Raw genomic sequence first — 27,500 nt, 5'->3', positions numbered from 1 at the left:
CTGGACACCTGTAGCTTTCGGTTGAAATAACTTGCCATAATCATCCAACATTGTGACTTAAGTTATTTTGGTTTTCTTGGGTCGGTTGTAGCTGAGTAAATACCGCTTAGGCTAGTTGAAATGGTTCGACTCCCCAAGGCTATGAAAAAAAATTCCTCTACAAACGCCGCTAGCTGCATTCCTTAGTTAACAGTGCTTAACGTTTCTCACCCTGCCCCTGTTAAGCTCCAGTAACGTTACACTCTGTCAAGTTTGTATTCGCAAACTTTCAGTTTTTGCGCAGAACAACAGATAGTCCCCCCAAGAAGTCACCGGGAAAGCGCCTTTATGTCCTTTCATTTGTAGTTTCAATTTCCGGACGCTAATTGTCGGATTATAGCCTACTGTGATTTACACTTACACGACCGACCGTGGCGAGTAGGCTACTAACTTGCGGTTATCGAATTCCCCCGTGCTCACCGGGGTCTTTTGGGTATAACAGCCTACGTGGTTTAGTGATACACCCGGTTAAATTAGCCTACTCAGAGTAAGTGGTAGGTAAACCTCCTACAACAATGACAGTTTGTTATTAAACTCACATCACATGAAATGGACTGAGTCAACTTGTATCCTGTATTCGTCTGTCATGAATGAACATGCCAGATTGCCAAATCATGGTGTATCTGGGGGCTAAAAGTGTGTGTGTGTGTGTGTGTGTGTGTTTGTTTTGGGGGAAAGGGGGGGGGGGTCATGCCCAATATTGAATTACACATTTCTTCGTGGTATGTATTTGTAGGCCCGTTTTTTTGGGGGGCCTATAGATGTAGAATGGGTCCAGACCCTGGTGCTGGTAAGATTAAGACCCTGGTGCTGGTAGGATTAGAATGGGTCCAGATTAAGACCCTGGTGCTGGTAGGATTAGAATGGGTCCAGATTAAGACCCTGGTGCTGGTAGGATTAGAATGGGTCCAGATTAAGACTCTGGTGCTGGTAGGATTAGAATGGGTCCAGATTAGGACCCTGGTGCTGGTAGGATTAGAATGGGTCCAGATTAGGACCCTGGTGCTGGTAGGATTAGAATGGGTCCAGATTAGGACTCTGGTGCTGGTAGGATTAGAATGGGTCCAGATTAGGACTCTGGTGCTGGTAGGATTAGAATGGGTCCAGATTAAGCCTGTTAGCACTGGGAGGCCGCAGCAGCACTAAAACTGCGGCCAGAGAAAGCATCAGTCCTGCCACTGGACTGGTCCTGTATCTGAGCCCACACACACACACACACACACACACACAGTTTGTGTTTGCAAACGTATAGCAGATAGTCCCCCGAAAAGTCGCAGGCAAAGCGTCATCATGTCCTTTCATTCTACCGCACGTCTCACACACACACACACACGTCTTCACACTACCGCATTGTCCACATAACTGTCTGATTGAAGGTGTGAGTTACTCCCGACCGCGGCCAGTCATGCTATGCTGTTACTGAATTCTTCAGTGGTGTCACACACACACACACACACACACACACACACACACACACACACACACACACACACACACACCTTCACACGTATACCAGGTTTATTGTGTGCACTAATTCCACATACTCATCAGGTCTGACACACACACACATTCACACACACACGGTTGATCTTTGCACTGATTTCACACATTCATCAACTACACACACACACACACACACACCTTCACACGTGTACCAGGTTTATTGTGTGCACTAATTCCACATACTCATCAGGTCTGACACACACACACACATTCACACACACACGGTTGATCTTTGCACTGATTTCACACGTTCATCAACTACACACACACACACACACACACACACACACACACACACACACACACACACACACACACACACCAATGAGATTGATGCTCCCACTGGTGTCTTGTGGGCTAGACACCCCGGCCCCAGACCCAGCCCTCCTGTACAACACTTGCTGTGTGTGTGTGTGTGTGTGTGTGTGTGTGTGTGTGTGTGTGTGTGTGTGTGTGTGTGAGTGGGCCTTCTCTTGCCGTTCTGTGCGTTCCCCCCGTGGGTGTGTTTTACGAGGGTCCATCCGCTCCGCAGCTGATTGAAGGGAAACAGGAAGATGCCATTGTGCTGCCGAAGGCGTCTCACTGACACCCAACCTGACTGCACCCCCAACCCAGCATCTGTTCTGCACCCCCAACCCAGCGTCTGTTCTGCACCCCCAACCCAGCGTCTGTTCTGCACCTCCAACCCAGCGTCTGTTCTGCACCTCCAACCCAGCGTCTGTTCTGCACCTCCAACCCAACGTCTGTCACCCTATCACAGCGTCAGTTCTGCATCTCCAACCCAACGCCTGTTGTCCCAACCCAGCGTCAGTTCTGCACCTCCAACCCAACGTCTGTTGCCCTAACCCAGAGTCAGTTAACCCAATGTCTGTTGTCCCAACCCAACGTCTGTTCTGCACCTTCTTACCCTTCACATGTGGGCGTCTGTTTTCATTTCGTCTGTTCTCCTCATGTGGGCGTCTGTTGTTCTCATGTGAGCGTCTGTTCTCATGTGGGCGTCTGTTCTCATGTGGGCATCTGTTCTCATGTTCTCATACACATTCACCCTTCACCTTACACACACTCCTTGCACCATACATACACCCTCACACCATACACCAATATTTGTATAGAGAAGCAATAAGCAGAGTTTTAATGCCTCAATCAAGTGATGGGCTAACAATCATTAACATCCAACTTGTGACACATTTCATATTTGTAAAGCAAACCACAGTAAAACTTACTGACAAACAATACGCAGCATTGTAAGCCCTCACTGCGTCACTGGTGATATAACTATCGTATGCATTCTTTGTAAAAGAACCTCGGTGAAAGGTATTTTCCATCAGGAGATGGGTAAAAGTCCAGGCAAAGGGATGTTATGGTTATGGTTATGATAATGGTTATGGTTATGGTTGCTTGATGTTGACAGTAATGTAAACAACACTTCAGTCCACTCCGACTAGAAAAGAATAGAATAGAATAGAATATATACTTTTTTGATCCGTGAGGGAAATTCAGTTCTCTGCATTTAACCCAATTTAACCGAATTAGTGAACACACAGCACACAGTGAACACACAGTGAGGTGAATCACACAACCCAGAGCAGTGAGCTGCCTGCCCAACCAGCGGCGCTCGGGGAGCAGTGAGGGGCTAGGTGCCTTGCACAAGGGCACTTCAGCCGTGGTGGACTGGGGATCGAACCGGCAACCCTCCGGTTACAAGCCCGATGCGCTAACCAGTAAACCACGGCTGCCAGTTTTCATCATCAGTTTTGTGTTTCAGAGGGTGCGTTCCATGTAACGATTTATCGGTCCTTCCTTCCTCCCTCGATCCTCGCCCCGGTCATAGCCCCTCCTACTAATGAATTTTGCGAAGGAAACGACGAAGGAATGAGCGGAGGATGGAGGAACGAAGCTTGATGAACTGCGCAAATGAGATGTCCTCGACTGCATACACCATTTAGCACGTGCGACGTCAGTGTAATAGGGCGGATCCAAAAGACGCGCCGACATCTGTGTGCATGCAACTGGTCAGCTCTTCTGCTGATAAAAAAGGACATTTACAACATTGTGTTTTGAACTCAACACATAAGGCATAATTTAAAATCACTAGGTCCGACATGATGCTTTTTTTGTGCAGATACACAAAATGTTTCAATGGCAAATGTTGATAAGGACGTTCAAATAATGAACTTATTGTTCGTTAGGCTACATTTATGTTTCTTCATGAGCCCCTAACATAATCCCACTATAGCTTTTAGCATCAACTTCACACGCCATAAATAACAGACAACATTTCTATATTTCTATATTTTTAAACGTTATACAGGATACGTCATCCATGCGTAGCCACAGAACGCCCATCTCCGAAATAACACTTCCGCGTGGGATGGTCTTATGTTTCCTCTCGTATCGGGATTGCCACCTCCCTCCTCTGTCCTCGGTCTTGCCTCCTCTGGTTGCAATTACATGAATGAGATGTCCTCGTGCCCTCGACTGTGAGCGATTTCCGGTGAACGAGGATCGAGGGAGGAAGGAAGCCAGATAAATCGTTATATGGAAGGCACCCAGAGACAGAGACATGGTTAGCATGAGGCTAACAGAGACATGGTTAGCATGAGGCTAACAGAGACATGGTTAGCATGAGGCTAACCGAGACATGGTTAGCATGAGGCTAACCGAGACATGGTTAGCATGAGGCTAACAGAGACATGGTTAGCATGAGGCTCTAACGTTGGGATTACTGCTGCCAACGCAGGAATTCCTGTGCAGATTAAGGGTGTGTTCCTAAATTGCCACTCCGAGCGTTCCGAGTAGGCCTACACTGAAACTTTGTAACCGTTCGTTGTTCTATTGAGTGTCGAGATTGAATTTAGGAACGCACCCTGATAGCCAGTGTGACAGGCGTGAATCGCGCAACATTGTTTACTTTTGCAGCCAATCACTGCTGCAGTTTTATTTGAATGATTATAGCATAGTCATGAAGGGCAGATTTAAAGGCAGTTTGCAGGCAGGCCACAGGTAAAGTCCAACGGGTCACGTTCGGCACACAGGTCACAGACACTCGGCATACACACACACAGTACACATGCACGCACATGCACACACACACATAGGCATGCACAGGCACACGCAAACAGACACACAAACACACACGCAGATGCACACACACATACACACACAAACACACCTACATACATGCATTGCAGTACATCTAGTTGAACAGCATTATGCCCTGAAGTGCACATCCCTTCACTACTTCCTGCTCCCTGCTCCCTACTTCCTGTTCTCTACTTCCTGTCCCCTGCACCCTCATCCTTACCCCATTCAGATTAGACCCAGGGGGGGGGGGGTGGGGGGGTGAGAGAGAGGGAGAGAGAGAGAGAACGCTGATGTGATTGTGTGTGTGTTTGTGAAAGCGCTGCCCTGTGTGTGAGTATGAGAGAGCACTGCCCTGTGAGTTGAGCCAGCTCTCAATCCCAGTTCTCAATCTCAATCCTAGTTCTCAATCCCAGCTCCCAATCTCAATCCCAGCTCCCAATTCCAATCCCAGCTCAATCCCAGCTCCCAATCCCAATCCCAGACTTTCTCAAAAGCCCTGGTAAGGTTCCGCTAATTTCGTTGCTGCTCGACATTAGTTACATTTCTGACATGGTATATGTGTGTGTGTGTGTGTGTGCTGTGAACTTGCGCGCCATCAGAGATGGGGATATGTGAACATGCATGAGAATAGCATGAATGAGGACTAGGCCTTCCCCTGACGTGAATGCACATAACCAAGAGGAAGAGATGGGATTCGGCCTTTCTGTGTGCGAGTTTCCTGGTGGAATCCCACCACTTGTGATTACGTACACTAACGGTGAAGTTTAGGGTCACTTGTGATTACGTACACTAACGGTGAAGTTTAGGGTCACTTGTGATTACATACACTAACGGTGAAGTTTAGGGTCACTTGGGGACAGAATACCAGCTAAGATCAGTTTTGTTTTTAATTAATCAATTTCCAGATTACATTATGTGCTTACGTAAAGGGTTACCATGCAATGGTCTTTTCCAGAACTCCTCATACAGTACATGCAGAAATACAACAATGCATGGATACTGCTTGGACTTAGCATGTGATCCTCATGCTAAATCATGTGGCTACTCCAAGGAAGATAATTGGTCAATACAATACATATACATCCTTCAGCATTTTCTTGGGTCGCATGTCCTTTATTAGAAAGTCGTGACATGGAGAGAGCAAATGACCAAGCAGAGTTGATGCATAGAATTGTATGTACAGAAAAGCATCCACAAAATATAATACATCTCTATGCAATAAGTGTAGATTAGAATTCACTTCTATTGCATAATGTTGTGTTAGTCTATGACTTGTGTGTTCGTGTATGCTGCTACCACAGTTTTCTGTCTATATTGGAGTGAAATGGAAATATCCCAAACGTGACCCCAAACGTAGAGTATGACTAATGCTTCTCACGACTTGTGATAAACATAAACGTAGTGTATGACTACCTGTAATACTTATCACGACTTATGACTTACGACTTATGACTCACAAGTTATACGGCAATGTGCTGCTCACACTTCACATTTCACCTAGTCAGGGTCAGTGCTTTGACATGCGGAAGTTTGTTGTGGCCTCGCCTGCACTGTTGCTTAATCGTGTGTGTGTTGATTTGCAGTGGTTTATGCCTCTGAGACAGTCCCTCTTTAAAGAATGAATGTGTCACCACACAGCTGGAATTCTGGACCCGTATAAAAATGCAGCCTCTCCGACTTTTTATGGTCGGCAGCTCCAGACTCCACACTGTGTGTGTGTGTGTGTGTGTGTGTGTGTGTGTGTGTGTCTCCAGACGTGGGCGCACGGAAATTTGAAGGCCCGGAAGAGCCCTCGTATTTCACGACATTGGGTGTCTGTATGGGTGTGCTGAAATGCACTATTTATGTGTCCAGGAGTTTTCCTTGACTTGTGTGTGTGTGTGTGTGTGTGTGTGTGTGTGTTGTTACTGACTTGATGTGGAGTGAGTCACAGGAGTTCTCTTGGGAAAGGCTCGAACGTCACGCAGGAAACTGAGCTGGAAATTCGGAGTTACTCATTTAACACACACACACACACACACTCACACACACACATTGCAACAGCAGGCCCACCACTGGGGAATGTGTGTCTTAAAAATGCCAAGCATTTTTTCCAGGCAGCAAATATTTTCTGCACTGGGTATATCTGAGACTTCAGTTGTCACATTTTTGTGTGTCTAGCTGTCTGTCTGTTTGCATGTTCATACCTGTGTGTGTACACGCACGTGTGTGTGTGTGTGTGTGTGTGTGTGTGCTGGTGTGTGTTTGCATGGTCGTACCTGTGTGTGTGTGTTTCTTTCTATGCAGGTGTGTGTTTGCATGTTTATACCTGTGTGTGTGTTTCTACAGTATATGGTGTGTGTGTTTGCATGTTCGCGTGTGTGTCTTGTGCAGGTTTTAGCTTGCTTTGAAATGGCTCCTACGTGTGTGTGTATGCCGACACCAACCTTTGACCTTCTAAGAATCTTTCTCTCTTTCTTTCTCCCTCACTCTCTCTCGCTCGCTCGCTTGCTCGCTTGCTCTCTCTCGCTCGCTCGCTTGCTCGCTTGCTCTCTCTCGCTCGCTCGCTTGCTCTCTCTCACTCACTCTCGCTCACTCTCTCTCTCTCTATCTCTCTCTCTCTCTCTCTCTCTCTCTCTCTCTCTCTCTCTCTCTCTCTCTCTCTCTCTCTCTCTCTCTCTCCCAGGGATCATAAAGTCTCTAATCAGTGTGGGACTGACTGGCTTCTCACACAGGCTTCTGTGTGTGTGTGTGCGTGTGTGTGCGTGTATTTTAATGTGTGATGCCCTGGACAGTTAGCCTGACTCTCGCCAGACCCTTGTAGTTCCGCCATGCTCCACCAGAGGCGTTTCGCTGAGCTCCACACAAGGGTCTGGACGCGAGGGCAATCCAAACTCGTTCCAGTGATCAAAAAATGAGCAACCAATCAGGAGCGCCGAAGCGAGTGTTTGATTCAAATAACAATGGCGGCACGCAGCGAGGAGTCTTGTGCTGACATTGATTCTGCTATTTCAACCGTTTTGTCGAATCTATCGAGTATTCATTCTTTCAAAGATTAACAGAGAATAGTTTTGAAGACATTTATTGGTGGCAAGGATGTTTTTACTCTTCTTCCGACCGAGTTTGGCAAGAGCTTGAAGAAGCCTAGCACGTCATTCAAGATAACAGGCAAGTGGTTTATCAAATCACATGCGAGGATGTTTTACAAGGACCCACCTTCATAAATACATCTCCTATCGAGAAGTCCCAGATCCTTGTGTGAAGCAGACAGCGAACTACAGGATCTGGCGAAAGTCAGGTTACTGGACAGTCACTCCTGACTGGTTTTTACAGATTTCAAAGTTAAGTCTGTGACGTAAATTGGAGAGTTCTAGGAGTCAGTCTAAGGGTGTTTATTTTCACAAAAATCCTCAAAACAGTGAAAAGGATGTGTGTGTGTGTGTGTATGTGGGTGGGTGGCCGGGGGGGTGTACGGTATGTGTGTGCATTCGGAGGGGTTGTTTTACGGGTGTATGTGTGTGCTGTGTTTCAACGTCCGCATCTTAATTTTCCACTACCCCTCTAATTCCCCCCATTCTCTTCTGTCTTCTGCTTGGCTTCGCACCAGCTGAGGGTGGCTGGTTGTCACAGGGATGCAGAGCTAGAGTTCAGTAGGGTGATTATTATGGGATGCAGATCTAGAGTTCAGTAGGGTGATTATTATGGGATGCAGAGCTAGAGTAGTTCAGTGGGGTGATTATTATGGGATGCAGAGCTAGAGTTCAGTAGGGTGACAGTCGCAGGGAAGAAGCTTCCTCAGAACCTGCTGGTTCCGGTGCGAAGAGACCTGTAGTGCCTCCCAGAGGGGAGTCGGGGGAACAGTCTGTGGTTTAAATTGGGCGAGAACATGTCTTTGATGATGCTGCTCTTTGATGTTTATGCCCTGGATGGTGTCCATGGAGGGGAGGGAGGAACCGGTGATGTGTTGGGCAGGTTCACCTCCCTCTGCAGTGCCTTATGGTCCTGAGCAGAGCTGTTGCCATACCAACCCGTTGCACAGTTGGTGAGGAATTAAGATGCCCTCGATGGTGCAGCGGTAGATGTTCACCAGGACCAGAGGAGACGTGTGTGTGTGTGTGTGTGTGTGTGTGTGTGTGTGTGTGTGTGTGTGTGTGTGTGTGTGTGTGTGTGTGTGTGTGTGTGTGTGTGTGTGTGTGTGTGTGTGTGTGTGTGTGTGTGTGTGTGTGTGTGTGTGTGTGTGTGTGTGTGTGTGTGTGTGTGTGTGTGTGTGTGTGTGTGTGTGTGTGTGTGTGTGTGTGTGTGTGTGTGTGTGTGTGCGCTAGCTCTTTGTTCTCCTTGGTGTTGAGAGCCAGGTTGATGTTACAGTAGGTGCTGGACCTCTTCCCTCTAGGCTGTGTCATTGTTGTTGCTGATGAGACCAATCACCGTAGTGTCATCTGCAAACTTGACAATGGTGTTAGAGCCATGTACAGTTGTGCAGCTGTTAGAGCCTGGGACAGGTGTACAGGTGTGCAGGGGTTAGAGCCATATACAGGTGTGCAGATGTACAGGTGTACGTGTGTGTGTACAGTTGTGCAGCTGTTAGAGCCTGGGACAGGTGTACAGGTGTGCAGGGGTTAGAGCCATATACAGGTGTGCAGATGTACAGGTGTACGTGTGTGTGTACAGTTGTGCAGCTGTTAGAGCCTGTGACAGGTGTACAGGTGTGCAAGGGTTAGAGCCATGTACAGGTGTGCAGGTGTGCAATGATGCATTGTTCACTCAGAGAGGTCCCTTAGTGACTTGAGTTTACTGTTTCCTCAACTGGCCACACAATTCCTGGGGAACACAGCTCCTAATCACACACAAATACACACTCACTAACACTAACACACATGCACACACACACACTCACGCACACAAGCATGTGTGTCTCAGTCTCACACACACTAACTTACGCACAATCTCTACCCCCTCCCCCTCCCAAACACACACACACACACACACACACACACACACACACACACACACACACACACACACACACACACACACACACACACACACTCCCTGACCTTACCTTACATGGCCATAGAGGGCGTGGCCCCGGTGTGATTGGCAGGATGACTGTAAAGGCTGTTAAAGGGTTATTCACCTGACTCAGGCCTTCCTGCTCATATAAACGCAAGGTGCTGCCGCACACACAGTCTTCACTAGTAAGAGTTAGGTGTGTGTGAGAGAGTGTGTGTCACGGTGTGTATATAGGAAGGTATGGACACCTACTGGGGGCTTGGCCTGCTGGTGAGAGAGGTCTGACAGGACTGTGTGTGTGTGTGTGCAGGTAGAGTGTTTAAGGAAGCCGGTCAGTATCTACACCTGTGAGAGAGGTCTGACAGGACTGTGTGTGTGTGTGCGGGCGTAGAGTGTCTAAGGAAGCCCGTCAGTATCTAGACCATTCCAAGAGCGGCAGAGGGAATGGAGTGAGAGTGTGAGACCAAGAGGCCGTTCCTTCTTTGTTTTGCTTTTCTCTGCTGCGTTAGCTGAGATTTGGATTTGTAATCGTGACGTTAGGTGCGCAGGTAGGTACAGTATGAACCATTTTTGGTACATTTACACTATTGAATGTGGATTTAGTTTGATACGTTTACACTATTGAATATGTTTTTGATTGGATGTTTACACTGTTGAATATGGATTTAATTATTAGACATAGGAAGTTACCTTTTAATCTTTTTTGTTGTTGTATAATTGTACTTTTAAAACTTAAAGTTCCAATCCTTGATTATGATTGGCTGAACGGTGTTCCATGCCGTTGTAAAATCCAGCACAAACATACACCTTGACCTCATTTAGTTCTAACATCACTTGATACCAAAGTTAGAGTAGCTGTGTCTCAACATTCCATGGCAACCATTCAGATAGAGGAAATATAATATATTTTCTTGGCGGAAGAATGATTTATCTATGAATAAATTGTTACATTTCTCGTTGCTGTGACTTTATTTTATGAAATCTCTGCAGATATATACTTTAATTTATTGCTTAAATTGTGACTCAGTATTGCTGCTATCATGTTTGTTACCAGGAGTTGGTACCTGTGGTATGTGTTTTTTTTTTTTTTTTAAATCTCTCCCATCCCTCTCTCTCTCTCTCTCTTTCTCTGTCCATCTCTCCCCATCTTTCTCCTCTCTTCCTCTCCCCTTCTCCCTGTCTCTCATCTTTCTCTCGCATGAAATCTTGCTAGATCGACGACGTAGTAACGCTTAAAAAAAAAATAAAGTAATAGTAACCGTAAAAGCAATAAACCAAGTCTGTAGGTTACACTGATTTTAGAACAGCTACAGTAAGGAAGGTTTTGGTACATGTTTGTTTTTTAAAACTCTCCATCTCTCTCTCTCTCTCTCTCTCTCTCTCTCTCTCTCTCTCTCTCTCTCTCTGTCTGTCTATCTCTCTCTATCTTTCTCCCCTCTCCCTCTACCCCTGTCCCTGCCCCTCCTCTCATCTTTCCATCTTTCGCTCCATCTTTCTCTCGATCTCTATCTCTCTATCTATCTCTATCTCTCTCTCTTTTCTTTCCCCCCCCCCCCCCTTGACCCATTCTTAATTTAGAGTCTAACTGTATGAATTTGCTGTTGGTTTGTTTGCTATTGGTATTGTAGACCAATAAAGAATCGTTTCAAATCTCAAAATCTCTCTCCCTCTCTCTCTCTCCCCCTCTCCCCCCCCCCCCCCCCCCCCTCCAGACAGTGGTGGATGACCATGAGCCAGTCCACGGAGGGTGAGGGCAGTGGCTCTGCCCAGCCTGCTGCCAACTCTGGGTCCCAGTATGCGCTGTGTGCGCTGGGCGTAGGCCTGGTGGCGCTGGGCATCGTGATGATCGTGTGGAGCGTGGTGCCCGTGGACGGCTCGTCCAATAGCAGCCGGCCGGGGCTGGACGCGCAGGGACGCACCTCCTCCGTAGCCTTCGTCCTGGTGGGGGCCGGCGTCACCATGCTGCTGCTGTCACTGTGAGTGTGTACTGGACACACGCACACACACACACACACAGATATACGTGCACAGACACACACACACACACACACACACACACATTGGGGAGAATAAGTACTTGAACCCATGCTAAAGTTGACTGAAAAGAGGAATATAAAATCATCATTTGACAATAGATCTTAATGCCTTAATTCAAAAATAGCATACAAATCAAACCGCTACAAGATTAACTGGGACAAGTCTCTTCTTGTTCCTCTTAATAACCATGCAAAACAACACATTTTGCCTCCTTTCCCTCATATCAAATGGCATACTTTGCCTTTTACATACTTAGGCATTAACATCACCAAATTCTCAAACATATCCCGAATCAACTATGACAGACTTAAATATGACATTTCCACTGATTTTCAGAGATGGTCTACTCTTAAAATGTCTCTGCAGGGGAGGATATCCATAATCAAAATGAATGTTCTTGGGAGATTGAATTTCCTCTTTTCTATGATTCCCATACCACCGCCACCTAACTATTTTAAAGAGCTACAAGCAATGACCACTAAGTTTATATGGAATGGCAAGAAGCCCCGCATTCGTTTCAACACTCTCCAACAATCCAAATCGTCTGGAGGTTTGGCTCTGCCAAATTATAAACTATATTACTGGTCTTTCCAGTTGAGAGCAGTACGAGCCTGGTGTAATGGAGCCTCTGATAACTCCTGGCGCCTTATTGAACAAAATAAAGTCCTACCACATCGACTAGAAGATCTGATTTTTGCTGGTGTGAAACTTAAATTAGCGCAGAAATCATTTGGTCCAATCATAACTAATTCCTTACATATCTGGTGTGATATCCAAAAACACTTAGGCTGTAAACAGAGACTGTGTGACAACTCTCCACTCTGGTTTAACTATAACCTTCTACAGGGCTCTATACCATATGAATATGACTGTTGGGCCTCCAGAGGCATTCACACTCTTAAGGATATTTATACTGATCAAGGCCTATGCTCCTTTCAAGAACTTAAAGAACGCTTCTCCCTCCCTGGCTTTTCATGGTTTCTGTATCTTCAGTTGAGATCATCTCTTCGTGCTTATGGGGTCCCATGGGACACACGATTACGACCACATCCTTTAGACGCATGGGTAAACCCCTCAATGCCTTCTACAAGGCTAGTCTCCATGGTATATAGCAGCCTCATATCTTTTACAAGCAAAACTCTTGGGGTAATGAGTTCCTGGAATCACGACATTAAAGCGATAGGCTTGGAACTTGACTGGGACACCATCTGGACCAACATTTTCATAACTTCTAAAAATCCTGCGCATCAGCTCATACATTACAAGTTTACACACAAGTCATATATATCACCATACAGAAGATTCAAAATGAAGCTATCAGATAGTCCAGAATGCACTAAATGTACAGGAAAATATGTGGGAACATATATGCATATATTCTGGGAATGTCCAGGGGTGTCCCAGCTATGGTCTCAGGTGTCACTATCCTTAGAACAGGTCTTAGGATTTCCAGTCCCAAAACTTGCCACCTTATATTTGTTTAATGATGACTCTTCTCTAGATTTTAGACTTATACATAAAAAAAAAAAAATTTGCTGGGTTTACTGCGGCAAAAAAGACAATCATACATTCATGGTTCACCCCAGCTGCCCCATCAATACAAGAATGGCTAGGCCATTTCAGAGGCATTGCCAGTATAGAGAGGTCCTTGGCAGTAATAAATAAAGCTCGAGCTTCTACAATTAGTGAATGGGGCACACTCATCTCATCTCTAACTGACCTCCCAAATTCCAACATGTGGGTCCAAATGTAATCTTTATGAATGTGTATATTTTTGTTTTTGTACTACATATTCTTTTTATATTAGTATGTACTTGTGTGTGTATGCATATGTGTATATACGAGTGTATGTATATATTCATTCTTATTTTGTTGGATAATTATTACTACCTTTATTGTATTTTTATTATTATTTTCAGTGTTACATGAATGTCTAGATAAATCAAACCGCTAAGGACACCAATTTTCTTTGTGATTGAAGAATATATGGTAAATAAATAAATGGTCTTCCTTAAATACAGGGAGCATACGTATTTGACCACTACAGTGTGTTAAATTCCCATAGGAGCAGGAGGATGTTTTATTTTAAAGGCCATATTATCCAAGATAATATGCATCCCAAGTTCCCTTTAATTAAAATAGCCCCACACCATCACATACCCTTCACCATAGCTAGAGATTGGCATGGTGTTTTTTCCAGTTAGCCTATTAGCCTGTTTGATGCTCATTGAGCTCAATGTAAATCAAATGGGCTAATAGGCTAACTGGAAAAAAATTGAATTTAATATAGGGGTCAAATACTTATTCTCCCCAGTCCCCACTGTATATACACACAGACACACACACACAAATACATACATACTGTATACACACACACTCACTCACACTCTCTCTCTCTCTCTCTCTCTCTCTCTCTCTCTCTCTCTCTCTCTCTCGTTATAATGTGCAGCTGTCTGGGCATCAGGAACAAGCAGCGGCGTACAGGCCAGGAGAACCAGGGACTGCCCTCTGCCTACAACCCACAGGCCTCTATGGAGGACTCTGCTGATGTGTGAGTGCACACACACACACACACACACACACACACACACACACACACACACACACACACACACAGGCCTCTATGGAGGACTCTGCTGATGTGTGAGTACACACACACACACACACACACACACACACACACACACAGGGCTCTATGGAGGACTCTGCTGATGTGTGAGTACACACACACACACACACACAGGGCTCTATGGAGGACTCTGCTGACGTGTGAGTGCACACACACACACACACACACACACACACACACACACACACACACAGGGCTCTATGGAGGACTCTGCTGACGTATGAGTACACACACACACACACACACACACACACACTCTCACTCACTCACTCGTTATAATGTGCAGTTATGTTAATCCCTGTGTGTGTGTGTGTGTGTGTGTGCATATATAGACTGGAGGAGCGCTTCACAGTGCCCAGCTATGACGAGGTGGTTGGCGGCAGCGCCCCGTTCCCTGATACGCCCCCTAGTGGCCGCACCAACAGCGCGTCGCAGCTTCCCTCCTACGAGGACGTGCTGGACGGAGGCCAGGTGGTGGTGAACGTCCCGGCCCCTCCCAGCGCTGCCAACGCGGCATCGAGCGCAGTTCCCTCGGGGGCCAGCGGGGGGCGCTGGAACGGGCGCGCGGCGCGTAAGCTGCTGCCGCTGAAGATCCGGCGCATCAAGAGCGAGAAGCTGCGCGTCAAGAGCGCCTCCAGCGCACCCAACTCCCCGCAGCCCGTCGCCATCTTCAGCATCGAGCCCCTCACCCCCCCGCCGCAGTACGACGACACGCCCCCCCAGCTCTGATTGGACACCTACGGACACGCCCCCCAGCTCTGATCGGACATGTGCGGACACACCTCCTCAGCTGTGATGGACACGTACGGACACACCCCCTCAGCCCTGATAGACAGGCATGGACACGCCCCCCTCAGGTCTGATAGACAGGCATGGAAACAGGGCAGTGCATTCTGGGACGCCAATGGAGGTGGAGCTGCCACTCTTCTCATAGTGGGAGCCCTCTCCTGGCCTGCCATTGGCTGATTCTTGAAAAGGCGGGCCCACCGACAGAAGAGGGTGTGGCTAAATGAGCTGCTGATGGTCATTAACCTGGATATTCCTCTGGTGTGTTTTAGAGACAGACACACACACACGCGCACGCGCACACACACACGCACGCACGACTGGATATTCCTCTGGTGTGATTTAGAGACAGACACACACACGCACGCACACACACACACACACACACACACACACACGCACACACTCGCATGCCTGCCTATGTTTTCCTCTGGTGTCTTTTAGAGACAGACTTATGAAGACACTCACACACACACACACACACACACACACAAACACACTGTGGTTTGGCCGTCTGTGCTGAATTCCGAAGACAAAAGGACACTGGCTTCTTTGAGACTTAAAGTCTCTCTGTTTGTGAGAAAGAAGAGCTTGGGACTGAGATTCAATAAGACTGTGTGTGTGTGTCTGTGTGTGAGAAAGAAGAGCTTGCGACTGAGATTGTGTGTGTGTGTGTGTTTGTGTGTGAACTATAGTGAAGTATAGAGAGCTCATGACATCATGAGTGGGTTCAGTCACATCAGTGTGTGTGTGTGTGTGTGTGTGTGTCCCAGATAGTTGGCGGTTCTGTGTGGTTGTCGAGGTGATGTGGTTAGAGACTTGTGATTGGTTGAGCGCACAGTGGGGGTCTTTCATAAGCCAGCTGCAGTATTCCCTTAGCTCAGGCCCTCTCTGAGACACACACACACACACACACACACATACACACGTACGCACACATAACACACACACATAAACACACACACACGCGCGCACACAATTAAAAATGGTTTGGTCTATGAGCATGCAAACCCATTGTGTGTGTGTGTGTGTGTGTGTGTGTGTGTGTGTGTGTGTGTGTGTGTGTGTGTGTGTGTCAGCCATTGTCTCTTAACGGTTTCATTCCCGTCTGCTTGATGCTTGATGTGATATCCAGGGGGAAAAAAACTGGGAGCGATCACACACACACACACACACACACACACACACACACACACACACACACACACACACACACATGCACACACTCACATACTCCAAGACTGTATGTGAATAAGAATTATCTGTGAAGACACACACACACACACACACCAGATCCAGCGGAGACTGAGAGAGTGAGTGTGTGTTTTCTGTGAAGACCCTCACCATTATCAGGAGAGATGGGCTGTGAATGAACATTCTCTGTAAAGCCACACACACACACACACACACACACACACACACACACACACACACACACACCGACACACAGCATAGATGTGTGAGTTAGGGCCGTCTGTGTAGAAACACACAGCTCACCATTGTACTCAAGGGGGTGGGTGCACCTGGGCTGTAATCACTTTAACAAGTTTTACACCACACACACACACACACACACACACACACACACACACACGACCTTGAACTGGACTGATAAGAGAGCCTTGCCTTATTTGTTACAGGAAGAAGGAACTCTTAAAATTCCTTCCCCTGAGCTGGTGTTACATCAGAACATTTATACTCAGCTGTGTGTGTGTGTGTGTGTGTGTGTGGCCTTTTATGTTTTTATGTTTCATGTTTTATGTTCATGTTGATATGACTTACTTCTGAAGGACTAGAGATGGCATGTTTAAAAAAATAACTGACTAACTGAGATTTATGTTTGTTTGTCTTTTTTGTTGTTGTTTTGTTTTGCTCCTGGACCCTTTGATAAATAAAAGATATATTTGTATGCAAAGGAAGCTGGCTGCTGAATTGGTTCCGTGTTGAATGTGGAATTTCATCTTCCTCTACAACTGTTGAGTCAACAACTCCCCCTAGTGGTCAGGTGGTGTAAATGAGTCCACAGCACCCCTAAACATCTCTCTCTCTCTCCATCCACAGCACCCCTAAACATCTCTCTCTCTCTCTCTCTATCCATGGCACCCCTATTGTTTTTTTTTTTCTCTCAGCCTCCTCCTTTGTGCATTATTTGTACTTGCATGCCATTTTATTTAACATTGTGATGTGTTGGATAGGCCATAACTGCTTGTATTATCATAGCATTGCCATGAGGTGAAATTGATCTAATTTTTGCTTTATTCAAATGAACTGCTCTCTTTAATGAAACTGATTTACTAAAAATAGTGAACAGACCAATGAACAGAAATATCAGTAATAGGCCTTCAACTAAAGTGCATTAACATGTCTGTACCTCCATCACAGCTGTATTTTGAAATTGTTATTATGGCCAATTTCTCCAAAAAAAAGAAAAAAAAAAAAAAAACCATATAAGTGATGGACCACTCCGCGGCACTCCTAGGCCTGTGTCACGGCAACCACTTTGGAAAACCCTGCTGTAGTGGTGTGAATGAGTACAGCACGCCATCTAGCGGTGAAGCAATGTAAATGACCTGGCTCTGATCATAACACCGCTCTCACCTGAGGCCCTTACACTGTACAGTTAGTTCCGTTTCTCCGTCTCCCAATCTTCACACAGATTGTAATTTTTACAACATCTTTTTTTTATTTATTTCAAATGTTCCATTACATCGTTTCTCGCATTCTAACATAATTCATATACTTAGGATTTAGTTTGTCCAGTATGTGGGTAGAAGACTGTGTGTGTGTGTGTGTGTGTGTGTGCTGAAGGTTTGGTGTTGTATAGTGCGGTCTCCATTGCTGTCCTCTGCTTTAGTTGTTGGCCACCGTCTGGAGGAGAAGAAGCAAGAGGGATTCATGAGTGTCACTTCCTGTTAACACTGCTAGCACTTCCTGTTAGCACCGCTAACTGCATCTTTGTGTTCTGTCCACTGACACTACCACACATGCTCTTTAGATGTGTGTGTGTGTGTGTGTGTGTGTGTGTGTGTGTGTGTGTGTGTGTGTGTGTGTGTGTGTGTGTACTCACCATGCTGATTCAGTCGATGTAGGAGCTGACCTGCATGAAGAGTGTGTGTGTGTGTGTGTGTGTGTGTGTGTGTGTGTGTGTGTGTGTACTCGCCGTGCTGATCCAGTCAATGTAGGATCTGACCTGCATGAAGACTGTGTGTGTGTGTGTGTGTGTGTACTCACCGTGCTGATCCAGTCGATGTAGGAGCTGACCTGCATGAAGACGGTGGGCTTCTGGTGGACGTTGCATCCTGTTCCCGACCCAAAGCTCACCACGCCATGCACTTCCCATGATGCATCTGGACCCTGGCAGTTCAGAGGTCCTCCTGAGTCACCCTGCAACGGACCTATCACCAATCAGCATCTTTGCACATGCACGTAGGTGTGTGTGTGTGACAATGAGTAGTGTGTGTATGTGTGTGTTTGTAGATGTGAGTGAGTGGAATTTATGTGTGTACTTTACATGTATGTGTATGTGTGTTTATCACAGTGAAGTGTGTGTGCGTATATGTGTAAGACTGTGTGTGCGTATATGTGTAAGACTGTGTGTGCGTATATGTGTAAGAGTGTGGGGTGCATATACCTGTATGTGTAAGAGTGTGTGTGTGTATATGTGTAAGAGTGTGTGTGCATATGTGTAAGAGTGTGTGCGTGTATGTGTAAGAGTGTGTGTGCGTATCGTATATGTGTAAAAGTGTGGGTGCGTATATGTGTAAGAGTGTGTGTGCGTATGTGTAAGAGTGTGTGTGCGTATATGTGTAAGAGTGTGTGTGCGTATCGTATACTGTATGTGTAAAAGTGTGTGTGCGTATATGTGTAAGAGTGTGGGTGTGTACATGTGTAAAAGTGTGTGTGTGTGTATATGTGTAAGAGTGTGGGTGTGTATATGTGTAAAAGTGTGTGTGCGTACAGTACAGGCCAAAAGTTTGGACACACCTTCTCATTCAATGAGTTTCCTTTATTTTCATGACTATTGACATTGTAGACTCACACTGAAGGCATCAAACTATGAATTAACACATGTGGAAAACAAAAAAGTGTAAAACAACTGAAAATATGCCTTATATTCTAGTTTCTTCAAAGTAGCCACCTTTGCTCTGATTACTGCTTTGCACACACTCTGCATTCTCTGGATGAGCTTCAAGAGGTAGTCACCTGAAATGGTTTTCACTTCACATGTGTGCCCTGTCAGGTTATAAGTGTGATTTATTGCCTTATAAATGGGGTTGGGAATCAGTTGTGTTGTGCAGAAGTCAGGGGTGATACACAGCTGATAGTCCTACTGAATAGACTGTTAGAATTTGTATTATGGCAAGAAAAAAAGCAGCTAAGAAAAGACAAACGAGTGGCCATCATTACTTTAAGAAATGAAGGCCAGTCAGTCCAAAAAATTGGGAAAACTTTGAAAGTGTCCCCAAGTGCAGTCGCAAAAACCATCAAGCGCTACAAAGAAACTGGTCGTCCCAGGAAAGGAAGACCAAGAGTCACCTCTGCTGCGGAGGATAAGTTCATCCGAGTCACCAGCCTCAGAAATCGCGCGTTAACAGCAGCTCAGATTAGAGACCAGGTCAATGCCACACAGTTCTAGCAGCAGACACATCTCTAGAACAACTGTTAAGACGAGACTGCCTGAATCAGGCCTTCATGGTAGAATAGCTGCAAGAAAACCACTGCTAAGGACAGGCAACAAGCAGAAGAGACTAGTTTGGGCTAAAGAACGCAAGGAATGGACATTAGACCAGTGGAAATCTGTGCTTTGGTCTGATGAGTCAAAGGAGACCTTTGGTTCCAACCACCGTGTGGACTGCAGAGTGAAGGCAAAAGGGCCAACAAGTGCTAAGCATCTCTGGGAACTCCTTCAAGACTGTTGAAAGACCATTTCAGGTGACTCTTGAAGCTCATCAAGAGAATGCCAAGAGTGTGCGAAGCAGTATTAAAAGCAAAAGGTGGCTACTTTGAAGAACCTAAAATATAAGACATATTTTCAGTTGTTTCACACTTTTTTGATAAGTATATAATTCCACATGTGTTAATTCATAATTCTAATGCCTTCGGTATGAATCTACAATTTTCATAGTCATATAGTATGAAAATAAAGAAGGGGTGTCCGAATGAGAAGGTGTGTCCAAACTTTTGGGCTGTACTGTATGTGTAAGAGTGTGGGTGTATGTGTAAAAGTGTGTGTGCGTATATGTGTAAGAGTGTGGGTGCGAACTTCCTGTGACGTAATGGCTGGAGTAGCAGCCTGATTCTTGAGCTCCCTGAGGAGAACTCTTAAAAACTAGCCAAACCTCAATTAAACATTTTATTTTCTGCACAAATTACTCACATTAATCTACCGCAATGGCCAGCGGTCGAAAAGAGACAGAGAAGAAGGGCAAACTACCGAAAAAAGACGAACAACCGAATTCAAAGGAGGTGGAAGAAGAGAATATGGCGACAGTGTTAGCTGAGCTGCGCACGCTAAGAAAGGAACACGCCGAAGCCTCTAAAGAAACTAAAAACTCCTTAGCTAGAGTAGAATTCGCACTTGCTGAAGTGGATGAAAGGACGACGAAATTGGAACAACGAGTGACCGAATACGAACAGAGGTTGAGCGACGCAGAAGAAAGAACGCAAAGAAATGAACGAGCCCTCCATTAGGCTACATGTTGCAAAGAGATGCTAGCCTGTCAGCAAAATGTGACGATCTAGAGTCAAGAGCCAGACGGAATAATGTTCGAATATATGGGGTGAGAGAAGATGAAGACACTCATGGAGACATGCTGAGTTTCATAACTGATGTCATTCGAACCTCACTGTCACTACCAGAGGAGCCCAATTTGAATATAGTGAGGGCACATCGCTCACTGACTATGAGACCGAAAGACCCAGCCAGCCCCCCGAGGTCCATCATCGTTAGATTTCTAGACTATAGAATCAAAGAAATGGTCATCCAGGAAGCATGGAAACACCGCGGAGGAGTGTTATACAAGGGACAAAAGATTTTCTTTGACCAGGACTACACATCAGACGTCCAGAAGAAACGAAAGCAAGTAAGAGACGTGATGAAACTGCTTAAAGAAAAGAACATCAGAGCTCAGTCGCCTTTCCCCGTTAAGCTGAAAATTCACCTGGAAAATGGAACGAAGACCTTCGCGACTCTGGCAGATGCGGCCACAACACTCGGAGAGTTGGGCATCCAAGTTCAACTGGACGAACGGGAGACGCTCCGGGCAGAACTTTTGGAGAATAATTGGTCGGAGGCTTCAACATCCAACAGGACGAACTTAATGACTAACGCAGATTTGAAGAGCATTGTTTATGGAGGCCGTTGAGCAGACGAAACTGAACTGTGAGTAACGATTTAAAAAAAAAAAAAACGGTAGCCTAATAGAGCTGGTATATTGTCATTGTGTTTGGCTAGTATCACCATTTAAAGTCACTCAATAAGGAATGAGGGGTTCCCCTCAGTTGAGCTTCCTTCCCCCCCTTTTCTTTCTTTCCTTTTCCCTCCGCGTTGGCAGTAGGCCATCTCATAGGCGACATTTCAGCGTAGGCTGTAGTTGCAACTGCACTGTGTGCACATCCCCGGAGAGACTGGTCACAACTCTCCGTCCTTGTTGGGACTGTTTTTATGCTTGTTAGAACAGTCGGGCTTTTGGAAGTTTGTTCTTTTTTTGTTCTGTTTGTGTGTTCTTGTTTTCCACAATGGTGGATGTTATATTCAGTTTTTACAATTAAGCAGTCACAGAAGGTGCTTTGTAAACATGGGTATGTACCTACAATTGGAAATGTCATGTGGCTATTTTAATTAACAGAAATCTGTCCTTTTGTACAGAGAATGTGATACAGGATAAAGCAGGTCGGTATGTCATGGTTGTTGGGACAGTTGGGGGAACAGAGGTATCTATATTGAATGTATATGCCCCAAACGAATATGACCCAATGTTCTTTAGAGACATCGCTAACATCATTGCAGGCAATTCAAAAGGGATATTAATAATAGGGGGGGACTTCAATGCAGTGCAGGACGGGAAAATGGATAAGACACCCATGGAAAAGGGATCTTGGTGCCCCAAAACAAAAACCTTAAAAAACTTTATGTCTGAACTGGGTCTTACGGACCCATGGAGATCTAAAAACCCAAAAGGAAAAGATTTTAGTTTTTTCTCAAATGTACACAATAGCTATTCAAGGATTGACTTCTTCTGTCTCCCCCAACAATACATATACAAAGTGACAGATTGTCTCATTGCACCTACTGTATAACTCTAAGCGATCATGCACCCATTGTGCTGAAAATAAACCTAGGTAAGCACTCTTTTTTCAGATACTGGAGGTTAAATGTATCACTGCTGAACAACTCTGAGACAGTAGAAGAGATAAGTAAGACTCTAAAAGAATATTTTGAGATTAATGACAATGGTGATGTTGATCCTTCAATTCTGTGGGAGGGAGCAAAAGCGGTTTTAAGAGGAAAAATCATACAGATATCATCAAAAATAAAGAGACAGCGACTCAAAGAACAATTAGATCTGGAAGAGAAAATAAAGCATTTAGAGACTCAACACAAAATCACGAGAACTAATAACATAGCCTTGGAACTTAAGGAGGCCAGAAAAGCTTTGGACAAACTCTTGTCATATAAAGCAGAAGGGGCTTTAAGATTTTCCAAGCAGAAATATTACGAGATGGGGAACAGAGCTAGCCGCCTACTGGCCTTCCAACTCCGTAAAGCTCAAGCCAATCGTACTGTCTCCAAGGTTTATCATCCTACACAGAGTAAAACAGTATCTCAACCTAAAGACATAGCAGATGCCTTTGCATCATTTTACCAAAACTTATACAAAGAACCCAGATTACAAACATTAGAAGAGGATACTGAAACCTTCCTCACTGGTTTAAATCTCCCCAAATTATCAGAGGAAGCCTCAAAACAGATGATAACACCAATTACAGAAACCGAAATAAGAGATGCTATAAAAAAGTTAAAAAGTAATAAATCTCCAGGAGTCGACGGATTTCCTGGAGAATTCTATAAATGCTTCATAAATGACTTAGCGCCTGTACTAACTAAGGTATTTAGATACTCCCTATCCAAGAACAACCCTCCAGAGACATGGTCACAGGCCATTATTTCCGTCATTCATAAAGAAGGGAAGGACCCAACACTCTGTGAGGGATACAGACCTATTAGTTTGATATGCAGTGATCAAAAACTATTGACTAGTATTTTAGCACATAAAATTCAGAGACATATTACTAATTTGATCAATCCAGATCAAACAGGGTTCATTCCTGGCAGGCAAGGTGCTAACAATATAAGGGCCTTTCTGCAACTACGGGCACTTTTGAATTCCCTAACTGAGGAAAATAAACCCTTTAGAATTTTAATTTAAACCATTACATCATGTCCAACAAACATGTAAGTACACAAATTTGGAAAAAGTCATGAAGATTTTAGTTATGAAAATGTTTTTTTAAATGATTTTCTTAATTTGTTTCTCGGGGAATGTCATTACCGCAACAGAGAAAGAACAGTAAATGTATCCATATTTCTTTTATTTTTTTCACACAATTTCCTCACCTTTGTATTCACTGCAATCAACTCTTACTTATCATCTTCAAAGAATTTAATAAACATATTAAAATAGAACATTTTAAGTCTTCCTGTGTACCAGGAGGGGAATCAGACCGTTGACACAAATGTCAATAGTACTCTCATACTCACAAAAAAAGCTAAAATGACATATGTATATTATTTAATATTGCTCCAAAATGTAGTCTACATGTTTGATAACTTTGAAAACATTTTTGTGAACACATGTTTTTTTTATGATTTTCTTAATTTGTTTCTCAGGGAATGTCATTACCGCAACAGAGAAAGAACAGTAAATTTATCAATATATATTTTTAAACATTTCACACAATTTCCTCACCTTTGTATTCACTGCAATCAACCCTTACTTGTAATCACCCTCAATGAATTTAATAAACATGTTAAAATAGAAAATTTTAAGACTTCCTGTGTACCAGGAGAGGAATCGGACCGTTGACACAAATGTCAATAGTACTCATACTCACCAAAATAGCAAAAATGACAAATGTATATAATTTAATGCTGCTCCAATATGTAGTCTACATGTTCGATAACTTTGAAAACATTTTTATGAACACATTTTTTAGAAAAAAAGAAAAGAAAAAAGATAAATGCATTGTTGCGGTAATGACATCTTGCTGCAGTAATGACATCTTGTTGCGGTAATGACAACAATTGTGAACAGAGCAAAATGTCTGTACAGTGTCACAGTATATGTGGATGTTTGAAACTGAACACAACACAGGCACATAGGGACACAGGGACAGGGTAGTAAGCAGTAGTACTAAAACAGCTTGAAAACACTATTTGGTCATTTTTTTCTGCGTAATTATGGACGAAAATTGACCAAAGGGTGTTTTTCTGAATGAAAATACATCAACTAAGCCGTGAAGATCGTATTTTTCATTGATCAAGCATATATATTGGTCTATTAGTTATTTACTATCAAAAATCTTCTTCAAAAATGAAAACATATCTAATCTAAGCATCCTGAAAGTATACTCCCTGGCAGAAGTGCTACGGTAAGGACATGCTGCGGTAAGGACATTTAAGCTAATATTGAAGAAAAAAGACATCTAGCAAGGTCTGCTGAATTAGCTATTTCTCACACTCTCTTATATACACTAGTTACATTTTAATATTATTTTATTTTGAACATTTTATGCAAAATACAGAATTACTAGGCTGCCCGGTAAGGACACACAATAAGTACTACATAGGGAGTTATCATATTTACTTTGATTTTTCCTAATTTTGGGACACATATTGTGGAAGGTCAAACTATGTGCACAATGTGGTCTCCTGAAGTCTTTGGTGTCCATGGAAACTAGATTTGTTTGGCTTGGGGAAATATGTTTTTCTATGGCATTTCACAAGTGTTGCGGTAAGGACTCAAAAGTTAGGGACAGGTGCATTTTAATTTTTAAATCATATAAATAATGTTGAAAGACAAAAAAGAACTTTAGCATGATTAAAAGTATATTTTTCTTTAATAGAATAACATTTTTTTATATTTTTTTATTTTTTTAAAAAGCCCTTTTAAAATGTTTAATCATGGATTTTGTCGTCCGGGGACACAACCAAAAGAGGTGTTTTGACATGTTAAATGAGTTGGAAATGTTATTAAATCACATTTTTTGGGGATTCTTTTTTTTGTCAAAGTGTACCATACCACTGCACATACATTTCAAAAACATTTCAGTTCAAATTTTGAAATTTAGGTTCATTTTCATTCTAGGGACTTAAAAATGCCCGTAGTTGCAGAATGGCCCATAAGAAGAACTCTGAACATCATTACTTGTGCTAAAAGAAACAAGAAAACATCAATGTTAATAAGCTTTGACGCACAAAAAGCTTTTGACACTGTAAAGTGGGACTTTCTGTACAGAACGCTACTGGTCATGGGATTCCACCCAAAATTTGTAAATTGGGTTAGGGTTATCTACAGAAATCCTAAATCACGTGTCAGAGTAAATGGATGCTGCTCTGAATTCTTCAACCTACAGAGGGGGGTGAGGCAAGGGGATTGTCTCAGTCCCCTGCTTTTTGCTATAAATATTGAACCCCTGGCAGCTTCTATAAGACAGAATGAGGAAATAAAAGGCATTAATGACATGGGTAATAAGGAACACAAGATATCTCTTTATGCAGACGATATCCTGACTTATTTAAGTGATCCAATCCTTTCTGTTCCTGCACTGATAGATGCCCTGAAGACATATGGAGAACTCTCTGGTTACCAAATCAACCAATCAAAATCAGAGGCAATGATGTTAGCTGGACATTGGCCAGTTCAATTGTCAGGAAGGCTTGACTTCCGCTGGTCGCAAGAGTTTAGATATCTGGGTATTATTTTAACAGCAGATCTATCAACATTATTTAAAGCCAACTATGGGAAATTGATGGGCCACATAAAAGCAGACCTTACAAGATGGGAAATCCTACCTCTATCCCTGATAGGCAGAATAGAAACTATTAGAATGAACATTTTACCTAGGCTGCTATTTCTCTTTCAATCACTACCTATCTATGTTCCTGCTTCCACCTTTACTATATTGGATAAATGGCTGTCTAAGTTTATTTGCTAAAGCAAGCGACCCAGACTTAAATTTAAAAGACTACTTTGTCCAAAAGAAAATGGAGGCCTGGACTTGACTAACCTGAAGAAATATTACTGGGCAGCCCAACTCAGATCAATGGTGGCTTTGATATCCCAAGATAGTGACACTATTTGGGTTGGAATGGAACAGAATGAATGTCCAACTCTGTCATTAAGTTCAATTCCATTCTTAAACCAAAATATATGGGGGAGAAATAAGATTGTTAATGTATGGAGTAAGAATACCTTAAAAATATGGTCAATTGTGAGGAAAAAACTACAACTTCCCATGACCACTTCCAGAGCTATCATGATAGCAAACAACTGTGAGTTCTCCCCAGCTAGACTGGACAAGGGATTTCTGAAATGGAAGGAGAGGGGTTTGGTGGTTTTGGATCAGTTGTTTGATGGTCCAGTCCTAAAATCATTTGAACAGCTTAAAGAGCAATATGATTTACCAAATCAGGACTTTTTCAGGTATTTACAAATTAGGCACTACTTGCAAAAGCATCAAGAATGGGATAAGCTCTGCTCCTTGCCAACAAAAATAGAACACTTCTTTATATCAATAACTAAAGGAACAGTGAAGACAAAGTTCATATCACATATTTATAAGATACTGCAAGAAGAACTTAAAGAGAATAACTTAGATATTAAACAAAAATGGGAACTAGAAATGAACACAATAATCCCAGATGAACAGTGGGAGACGTCATGTAGTCAAGGACATAGGGCAACCAGCAGCCCAAACTGGAAGGAATTTGGATGGAAAATTAAAATGAGATACTTTAGAACTCCATCTTTAACATCAAAATGGAGCAACACCTCAGATTGTTGCTGGAGAGGTTGCGGCTTGGTGGGAGATCACACGCATATATTCTGGGACTGCCCAAAGGTACTAGACTACTGGCATAATGTACAAGAAGAAATAAGAAAATGTCTCTGTATAGATCTACCTCTTGAACCATCATACTTTATACTGGGGGTACTGCCTGTTGATCTTGAAGAGCATAGCCAAGTATATTTGCTGAGAGTCCTTCTTTTAATAGCAAATAAGGTAATCACAGCATCTTGGCTGAAGCCACACCCTCCAACAGTTGTTCAATGGAGAGACAGAATCCAAGACGTTTATAAAATGGAACATATAACAGCATTGCTACAACTGAAAGCAGATGTATTCTTAAACAAATGGTCACCCATTGCCT

The 27,500-nt window shown here is 43.8% G+C and overlaps 2 protein-coding genes across 2 annotated transcripts in view; one reads left to right on the top strand and one right to left on the bottom strand.

Annotated features, from left to right (window-relative positions):
* tmem51a (transmembrane protein 51a) overlaps nt 1-16,986 on the top strand; it is a 17,432-nt gene extending 446 nt beyond the window's left edge. Inside the window, exons 2-4 of the mRNA XM_062540770.1 lie at nt 11,328-11,591; nt 14,102-14,203; nt 14,614-16,986. Of these exons, the coding sequence (XP_062396754.1) occupies nt 11,338-11,591; nt 14,102-14,203; nt 14,614-15,010 (753 nt within the window). The 5' untranslated portion in view covers nt 11,328-11,337 and the 3' untranslated portion in view covers nt 15,011-16,986. The remainder of the gene's footprint in view (nt 1-11,327; nt 11,592-14,101; nt 14,204-14,613) is intronic.
* Nucleotides 16,987-17,850: 864 nt separating this feature from the next.
* Nucleotides 17,851-27,500, bottom strand: part of LOC134087005 (chymotrypsin-like elastase family member 2A) — a 12,911-nt gene continuing 3,261 nt past the window's right edge. Inside the window, exons 7-8 of the mRNA XM_062540204.1 lie at nt 18,299-18,451; nt 17,851-17,935 (exon numbers count right to left, since the gene is read on the bottom strand). Of these exons, the coding sequence (XP_062396188.1) occupies nt 17,918-17,935; nt 18,299-18,451 (171 nt within the window). The 3' untranslated portion in view covers nt 17,851-17,917. The remainder of the gene's footprint in view (nt 17,936-18,298; nt 18,452-27,500) is intronic.

This window comes from Sardina pilchardus, chromosome 7 (genome assembly GCF_963854185.1).
Source record: "Sardina pilchardus chromosome 7, fSarPil1.1, whole genome shotgun sequence".
Lineage (NCBI taxonomy): Eukaryota > Metazoa > Chordata > Actinopteri > Clupeiformes > Clupeidae > Sardina > Sardina pilchardus.
This window is presented reverse-complemented; position numbering and strand designations above follow the sequence as displayed.